A 10,200-nucleotide genomic window follows, 5' to 3' on the forward strand; every position below is an offset into this window, starting at 1 on the left:
GGCTTGGGAAATGAGGGTTTGACTGAGGGAGTGGGCAAGATAGTGAGTGTATATTATATATTCTCTGCGTTCCAATACCCCATACTTCCCTGCTATTTAGTATGGTAGAAAAAGATTTAGGAGGTCCCAATTATTGTTGTCGAATGCAGCATGTATAAAAATGATGTGATGTCCTACTACATCAGGTAGGGTTTTTAATGTGAAAACAGCACTCTTTTTTTTGGCCAATTCGTGACAACCAATCCAATGCACACCGGAAGTGATGTCACATCGACGGAGCCTCGGTCTGAAAACAACCAGCGATGCGACGGATACAGATGGCAAGTTCAAGGTGCCATAGAGACAGTGCATGGAATAGGCCACGCCCATGGCCACGCCCATTGTGGGGGAAAACATTGAACAGCGCTCCATCCACTTTGTATTGAAGGAGACCTGTCTTCTGCAAACAAACTTAATTAAAATGTAATCAAACATCCATTTAAGAAAAAAACGTTACTTTCTTGAAAGCCACGACTCTTGTTTGTCTATATGAGCTGTTTTTGTGAAACATAATTGAGTAGTTTTCAATATTGAGGTGTTTTTGTCCGGTCGGACCGGGTCGGACCCATCGTGGGGGAAACCGTTGAAAACCGTTCCATTCACTTTGTATTGAAGGAGACCTATCTTCTGCAAACAAACTTAATTAAAACGTAATCGAACATCCATTTAATAAAAAAACGTTACTTACGACTCTTGTCTGTCCATACGAGCTGTTTTTGTGAAAAATTATTGAGTAATTTTCAATATTGAGGTGTTTTTTCCCGTCCGTGAGGGTTAGCCTATGGTTAGCCTACAGCAGAAGGCTAACATTAGCCTAGCATTCAGCATACATTAGTTAAGAGTTTTGTCTCGATATTGAAAATTACTCAATACTTTTTCACCAAAACAGCTCGTATAGACAGACAAGAGTTGTGGCTTTAAAGAAAGTAACGTGTATTTGTGAAAGGCATGTCGTATTACGTTTTTATTAAGTTTGTTTGCCGAATACGGGTGTCATTCAATATAAAGTGGATGGAGCGCTGTGTATTGTTTTCCCCCACGATGGGCGTGGCCTCAGATTATGACGCGCCATGCACTGTCTCTATGTTGTGATGATGATATAAATAAGTGAAAGTATGTCCTAATTGTGTGCCTATACTACATGCTAACTAGATACTGTTGTATGATCAGCTTTAGTATGTAGAATAGAAAAGAAATAAAGAGTATGAGATTTGGAATTAGCAGACACGGAGCGGTAGGTTCTCCAGGATTAGTACCTCCTCACCCCCCCCCCCTCTCATCTTGCAGATTTACAGGCACCAAGTGTTTCTTGTCGCTAAGAGGATTCACCGTGGATACGTGGCTGTCCCAACAATTGAAAGCGAAAGGTTTTAGGCGCTAATCTACAAATTCAAGGGCGAGGGATGAGGGTGATTCTCGGCAGATGGGAGCAGCACACACTACACTACACACACACACACACACACACAGAGACACACACACACACACACACAGACACACACACACACACACACACACACACACACACACACACACACACACACACACACACACACACACCTCTGCTTGCTGCCTCCTGCCTTCAACTTGATTGACACGGCCGCGCATGGAGGTCAAAGAGGCAAATCTCTGAAGCTTAGAGGCAAGACAAGGAGCAGCCTAGGGAAGGCTTTACAAAAGGTTCTCCTCTCCGCCACCCACCAAGATGTGTTGAGAGATCGCTATCAAACACAAGTGCTATGCTGATTGTTTCCTTTGCTTGTTTCTGTAGGTGTGAAAAAACATCAACAGCCTGCCATTGCCCATCGTCTCTGCCTGCTATCTTGGGTCACCTCTGTATGCATACAACATACATCACCCCTGGATTGTCCCGGGCTATTGAAGGGGACACACAATAGACCCTCATATAGGCCTTTCACACCGCCGCAAAATCGGAGCTACTTCTGGGCTTGTTCGGAGTTAGAGCCAGTGTTTTGGTTTCACACCGCCAGAGAGCCTGCTCCGGGCCGTAAAAACCGGGGGAACTCATACCCCAGGATTGAGCAGGGTTTGATAAGAACTGCTTGCGCGAACGGTTGGGGGAGGGATTATCCTGACCAACCAGAGCAACTCAAACCTCATGCCCGCCATATTTAAAAACACCGCTACTACGAGACGTAAACATAACATAATTACCGAACGTAGCGATCAAATTGACCGGCGAGAATACGCTGTATGGGTCCTGTTTACAAAGCGAGAGCCAACAAGTGTAAAAATAAGACGTATTCGCCGCTGTTGTTGCGCTTAAAGCTAGCGGTAGCTTTAGCGTTAGCCACAAGAGCAGCGGCGTCGGGTGACGTACACACACGTTTACAGTGACGTCATGACGTTGCTCTCTTGCCGGCTCCATGGCTGTCTCCGGTCGATGTGAAACCAACCGGTTCATAACTGGGATAAGGCTGTAACCAGTTTTGAACTGACCCCAACACCAGCCTGGAACTGACTCTTGGTTCATTTTGGTGTGAAAGGCCTAATAGAGAATCATTCAGCCCTCCATAGCACCCGCCCAGGCAATCACAGCTCCAACGGCACGGGGTGCAATTCATTTCATTCACATGCAATTGTGTTCACTATAGCCAGACCATTTCCCACAGCAGATACGTGTACGCTATGGAAGCACACAAGAGCACACTTTAGTATGGAGTAGATGCTATAGCCTCGCAAGCACACAAAGCCAAGGCAGGCTGGCACGCACACAGACTTCAGATGATGATAAAGCAGAAAGTGCTGCTGCTGCAAGAGGGCTGCAACCAAGGAGCACAAAGGCAGTAAGCACAGCAACACATCCAGCATTTATGCATCTCTGTGGATTCGGCACTGCTTGTATATTCCTAACGGCCACTGCTCTGACAAGTACACTGGATGGAATACAGCCAAATTCACACCCCCAGCATGAGTTCACTTCACACTGCGATTTTGAACAAGTCTCTTCCATACAAGCTCCATCTTGCCTCCGAAAAAAAATCTAGACGGGTCGGGTGTGGATGCATCTGGTGCTACAGGCTTACCGGAATAGAATACAGTGCCAATGATATTTTTTGATTTAATGACAGACGCAAATATGTGTTGCTGTAACCGTGTGTGACGTAACTACTAACAGTAGTTTTTTTCCACAGTTTGTCACGGTCGTGATAATCTCTGGTTGCTCAAGTCAGCGGAGGATAAAATGTACCAAAAAGTATTAACTGTTCCCAGATATGCAGTATTTCCAATAATCCAAGTGGGAGCCATAACAGCACATGCCTGAGTGTGATGCAATTCTCTGGGTAAACCCGCTGTGTGTGTGTGTGTGTGTGTGTGTGTGTGTGTGTGTGTGGTTCTCGTAGCCTGCGCCCTACTTCTAAATAAACTCCAGGAAAGATGCAGCTGCTCAGCCTGGGTTTTCCAGAAATGTTGTCAAATGGAAATAACACCCTGATCATTGGTATTTTGAGAGTTTTGAAATCACTGGGGCAAGGCTGCTTTCTGAAGCCACTGCGCACTGTTAAAGGTGCACTATGTAACTTTGGGTGTGTCAGAGAAGTGAACATTTCTAAGGTATATTCTCATATCTGAATAGACAAACTACTTTCCTCACAGGAAAATTGGATCCCTGGAACACTGTTTTAAGTAAGAAAGCTAGCTGAAAAATCACTGTTTCAATGTCTTTGTTTACATCAGCTGGGCCCACCATTTTGTTGACAAACATTCTAGTATTACTTTGCCAGTTGCCTCAAAATAATTTAGTTTTGATTCATAATGATAGAATTATTCAAAACTAAGAATGACATTTAGAGTTTGTGTTGTAAAATAACTGCAAATGTAAGCAATCCCCCTCTCCAGAAAAAACTGCATAGTGTACCTTTAAATCCTGCGACACACACACACACACACACACACACACACACACACACACACACACACACACACACACACACACACACACACACACACACACACACACACACACACACACACACACACACACACACACACACACACACACACACACACACACACACATGAGAGTAGCCAATAGGGGGAAACACAGCTGAGGAAACAAAACCTCAGGCTCTCTCACAGGTATCTGAAAACAAAACAAAAGCGTTTACACAGCTGAAGTGTCTAAAAGCCCACACAACGGCTAGCAAAGAGGAACTGCACAACAAGAGTGGCGCTATACGGCCCCGACAACACCTCGACAACCGTGGGCACACACACACACACACACACACACACACACACACACACACACACACACACACACACACACACACACACACACACACACACACACACACACACACACACACACACACACACACACACACACACACACACACACACACACACACACACACACACACACACACTTTTCGAGATGAGGAACAATGGCGGGAGGAGAGAGATGGACCATGAGGGGATAAAACACTCTTAACAGACAGTGGAGGCGTCTCTGAGGAGATCTCGCCGCCTCGTAAATTCTCAAGCTCAAGGTTCCGGGGGCTTGTGAGAGCAGTCAGCATGTCAGCACTTCAATATCTACCTTAGAGGAGTGTGAATACAAACTCATCAACAGCAGGGCCCGCTCTGCACACACCAGCAAACTACGCTGTCTACTTCTGACCCTGATCAAACTATTGGGAATTTCACATTGAAGGGCAACCCAGCTTTGACTAAATGACTGTCCTGTGTTTTGGTGGTTAACTTGATGTAAGATGATTTCGCTGGAGATTGGACCTGAGTAAATGTATGAATAGTAGCCATATAAAAATAGCATTCATTTTTCTGATGGTCTCATTTACTGTTACAGGTCATTTATGATCATCAGAGAAAATATTAGACTTTCATAAACATTTGAAAGTTCCTCGTATGAGGTTTAACTAAAGATGTGACCCGAGGCTTTTTTTTCAGCAGTCACATCATAAATCTTTATCTTAGTCATGATTTTTGGGCTATTGGTTTGTTCCCTTCTTTCTCAGTACTCAAAGGTGTGTTACCCTTCAGGTGAAGGCCTACAGCCAGGTGTGTTTATCAGCATTCAGCACTTAACTTTCCTGCAAAGTGTGCACTTGAAGGCAAAGGAGGCAGGTGCGTTAAAGGGATATGAACATCCATATCCTCTATGGGAGAATTGACTGAAAATGAATATGCCGCCATATCAAGAAAATGAAAAATAGCCTTCAAACCAACCATCGATTAACCCACTGGAGTCCTCAGCATGGGACACTCAAGGCAGGCACACAGACAGACACCATACATTTCTCGGTTTAATCTGGGTGACTGATCAGAATAATTCATTGATTTCAAGCATTAATCATCTCAGGAGAGAGTCTGTAGCCGGCAAGTATCGACCAGCGCAGTGTCTGTGTGGTTAAGAAGGTTGACTGAGGAAGCAATCGTTTGAAGAGGGGAGAGAGAGAGAGAGAGATACAGACTAGAGAGAGAGACAGAGAAATAGATTATGTTGGGGACATAATAACCATTATCCCCCCAACACACACACACACACACACACTCATCCCATGCCAGCCAACACTGGCTCAAAATGGCCGAGGTTTTTGTCGCAAATGCAGGAGAGGGAAAGAGAGAGAGAGAGTGAAAGAAAGAGAGAAAGAGAGAGAGGAACATTCCCTGATAAGCACTTAGCTCAGTGCACACACACAACAGTGCCAGGAGGAGACGTCTTGTTAAAATGGTTTGTCATGGCTCCTGCATCACCAGTGAGGAGTGAACACTTTTGTTATAACCCTCCTATGTTTACCCACCTTCCCCTGGGTGGTGGGGTGTGTGTGTGTGTGTGTGGGGGGGGGGGGGGCTTGTTTGCTTTGAAAACGGCCACATTGTTATCCAGTGACACACATGTTTAACACTGCAGGCATCAGTTAGTGTCCAGGGACAACCAATAGTGAGCCTGCAGGAAAAAATAGGACATCAGGTATATAGGGAAGGTGTGTGTGTGTGTGTGTGTGTGTGTGTGTGTGTGTGTGTGTGAGAGAGAGAGAATGGGGATAATAGTAGAGGAAGACCTACATTTGGATAAGAAAATGTAATCGTGCAGTATTTTAGTTACATATAGTAGGCCTAATATGGACTTCAAAACAATCAAAATCAGATATTAAAGGGCACACATTCTGTGTTATGAACAGGGGCCTGGCTGCACCATAGGTCTGTTATAAGAGCAGCCCATCCTGTTGACAAAGGACAAACTGGAGTTCGTAAACCTGGACCAAGGATTTCCTCTTCAGTGCTTGGAGAATGCAACATATCTTTAGACACATGATGGACACACAACTGTTGCGTCTAGGGGGGCAGTGTGTGTGTGTGTGTGTGTGTGTGTGTGTGTGTGTGTGTGTGTGTGTGTGTGTGTGTGTGTGTGTGTGTGTGTGTGTCTCCGAAGACCTGACAAAGCGACAGCTGTCTTTCATTTGATCTCTGCAGTAAACCCTGCGTTAAGTCCTGTTATAGAAAGAGCACCTTCCTTCCGGGGCAACTCAACTCACACCAACACACTGAACTGCAATCACTGCTCAAGAATGACCTAAGAGCAGCAAGCTCATTAATATTTAACTATAGGCCTACATTTGATATTATAAAAGATTTCACAAACACGTTTGGAAACATTTTAAACTATACAACCATGTAGGCTAGTATGTAAATCCATAGATTAGTAAATCAAGCAATTTGATCAATTCCGCTATAAATCTTGAATGTGAGAAGTAGGGCTATAGGCTGTTCAAAGCAACTAGTCTACACATACGTTCACATCTAGAGCAATAAAATGCGTTGGATCAACAAGAGCCCAGACCATAAATGCCTCATGTGCGAAGAGGATAGAATATAGGCCGAACACATTTGAGAGAACCACGCTGGCGTTCCGATCCAGATCACACTCACACCTTAATCACAATGAATTAAAAAACATTTCAGGTTTTGTTTAGGGCAGGCTACTACATACCTCAATATAGCCGGCCAGCGTTGGCACCACAATGCCCAAAATCAGGACCGATATAGCCGGGACTGAACCCATCTTCCAGGTCGGATCTCCGGTTCTGCTACAGTAAATAAACTTCTATATTCCTGAGACGCTCTATGTGGAAAGTGACGTCCCCAAATCAAAGTCCTTCTGGCTGGGGGTAGAATCTGATAATTTGTCCTGGAGAGCGCGGCGCGACTGAGTCCTGCACCGCTTGTTTTGTTACCGGAGCTCGAGAGAGAATGTTGGAGGGAGTCTGCGTGTCGGGATCCTCTGTGGAAATGTGACTGAGTGGCTGTGCTGCCTCCTCCCTCCTCTGGCGCCCTGGATCCAATACAGCGCAGGAGGACGCACTGCGCCACCACGCGGCAGGGTGTAGGAACAGCATCCAACAGTTAAAACCATGGTTATAACACACAATACAATCTACACACAGACACACTGTATTGTATAAAATAGTGGCCACCCTGAGTGACACCTTACACGCAGAATGGGAGGGGGGCGAGGGGTAAATTGAACTGGTTGTGCACAGGGCCCACAAATACAGCTTAGGTTAAGCATATAGGCCTACTTATTATTATAAAGAAGAAAAAATAACTATGAATGCAGGGCTTCACTTTTGCTGTGAATATTTACGTAGGCCTACTTTTACTTTTTTGTTTTTCTTCACACACACACACACACACACACACACACACACACACACACACACACACACACACACACACACACACACACACACACGCACACACACACACACACACACACACACACACACACACACACACACACACACACACACACACTAGATTCTAGATTACCATTTCTATTCCTCTCTGTTGACTTATTGAACATGAGTATCATCATGTAAGTTTGATCTTTGCTTCAGGCGGGGCACTCACAGTGGTTATTAATTCTTTAAACATCAGCTGCTAGATGTGTTACAACAAGTTGAATTTCGCCTTGCATTTTTGCGAGTCCAATCATGGGAGTGTCAATTTGATCACAATCTATTTTTATTCAGAGCAGAACATTATTTCATATTTAGTCTCCCAAGTTTAAGAGAGAGATCTAGTGAGAATATGGCAACGTCTATTTAAATTAATCTAAGTCTTCAAGTTACTGTATGTAGCCTACTTTTCTTTCAACAGAGCCACGAGTGGCTGCATATTAATCCCGAACAATGATTATGTTGTTAGTGCAGCGTGTCAAATGGACAGGACAGGTGAAATTATACTGGGGCTGAACAGTGCTGTGTGCTGTAAGTTCCTACCAGCTACATTATGCATTTTTATTTTCAATATCAGGTCTGCATTATCAACCACACTCTCTCTGTGCTCTCACACATTCCAATTTTATTTTTTTAATGTCCCTTATCTCTTGTATTGCATTTTAATTTATAGCTTTTTATTATTTCATGTATTTGACCTTCTTTCTTATTTTCAGTAGTTCTATCGAGACGGTTTTTAAAAGTTATAGTTTTCATCAATGTATAATAAGTGTCATCCATTGAAATCATCCACCACAATACTCACTACCTTTTTACCTTCTACTCTTATCATTAGTGAACACTGACCTCCTGTGGCCATAGTGTGTAATTGCATTGTTCTGAGCGTTTTTACCAGATATTCCATACATTTTTATTACTAATAAATTGAATTCCAACATAATAATTTATCCTTAATTGTACTTTACAAGAATATAAACAAACAGTAGTATGATCTTTGTTATTTCAACTGATAAATGAAAGAGTTGTGTACACTGTGACCACTGTTCATAACCAAACCGTTTGTTATTGCAACTCGACCAATTTATTTCGAAAGTATTTACAAGTGTTGGGAGTGTTATTATGGTAGTGTCCTGTTTCTTTATAGGTCCATTGGTCCTATGGTCCATTAGTCTTGTCACCATTGACGCTGCCTTTACCAATTTTAATAGCCTTTTGCAGTTTCTCTTTCTTACCACTACGGGGCAGTAAACACGTGATTTTGATCGATTTTTGTCGTTTCAATCCTCAACTCTTGTTATCTACAATCTATGTCGAAAACAAATTATATTTATATACATCGAAAATGTACAGCACAAGTAACGCTGCTACACAAAAGTAAATATATATAAAAAATATGGCAGGACATCAAAAAACCTCTTTGGACAAGATCTTTATTTCAATTGGACGATTTTGAAGGTTAATTTTTCTGATTGGCTGAGCTAGAAATTGAGCATTGAGTCATAATAACCAAGACTAAAGAACACATTGGCGGTAACATTGCTAACAGTGTGTTTAAGAATAATATTATTGTGTTACTCGATGATTATAGTAAGTGTTTCGTGAAGAAAATCTTTGAAAGCATCCCAAATTGATTTTGCTCCCGAGTACTTGACAACCAATCGGAAGCCACGCTCCTGCGTGTTGCTAGGCAGATTATGTTAATATATGCAATGCAGCCATCTCTGCAGCTACCATTCTGAGGTAAGAACAACTTGAGCGTTTTCCACTAAATGTAAGAAAACTAGGAATCTCTTAGCGACTGGTTCTGTAGCTCGATTGATCAGTAGTCTTTCTGTTAATATGAATAAAATACGAGGCTTGTTTTGGCGCATTTGTACCGGTAGAAAATCTATATTTTTAGCTGAGTGTCTCTTCGGATGCGGTTGTTGTTGTTAGTCCCACCCAAAATGGAGCCCGTTCTTCCTTGTTCACGGTAGACTTGAAGGGCTGGGCTCAACTAGAATGGGGGGACGGGTGGGTCTAACCAAATCATTTCTAGGCTTTTACGTACTCAAAATAACCTCTGTTTGAAAATGGCAAAATTGCGTTCCACGTCTATGGGCTTCGCAAGTGATATTTAGCTCCAAGGTCGGCCTTACAGTGGGACTAAATGGCCGTAATGCTAATGTCGCGCTGCAGTAAATGCCCGGGTTTCTGTAGCGCCGGTTTTTGTGGTATGATCCAGTTGGGACCGAGAACCTGCGGGGTTAAAATAGGGGGGAATTGAATATAATATTGATTATACCAACTACATTTCTGAATGAGTTTATTGAGTTGTGATTTTCAACGGTTGATTTTGTGTCAACATGCGGTTGTATTTGCACACCGTTTTGTTAGTGGGCCTCGTGAGCTAACGTTAGTCGCGTTTTCCCCTCGTACCCCTGCTGAGAGTGTGTGG

At 43.3% G+C, this 10,200-nt stretch overlaps 1 protein-coding gene across 1 annotated transcript in view; it reads right to left on the reverse strand.

The window, feature by feature from the left end:
* The window catches only part of aplp2 (amyloid beta (A4) precursor-like protein 2), a 98,960-nt gene extending 91,659 nt beyond the window's left edge, over positions 1 to 7,301 (reverse strand). The window contains exon 1 of the mRNA XM_080053898.1: positions 7,016 to 7,301. Coding sequence (XP_079910024.1) covers positions 7,016 to 7,087 — 72 coding nt within the window. The 5' untranslated portion in view covers positions 7,088 to 7,301. The remainder of the gene's footprint in view (positions 1 to 7,015) is intronic.
* Positions 7,302 to 10,200: the final 2,899 nt, after the last annotated feature.

This window comes from Ammodytes marinus (assembly GCF_949987685.1).
Source record: "Ammodytes marinus genome assembly, chromosome: 3".
NCBI lineage: Eukaryota > Metazoa > Chordata > Actinopteri > Uranoscopiformes > Ammodytidae > Ammodytes > Ammodytes marinus.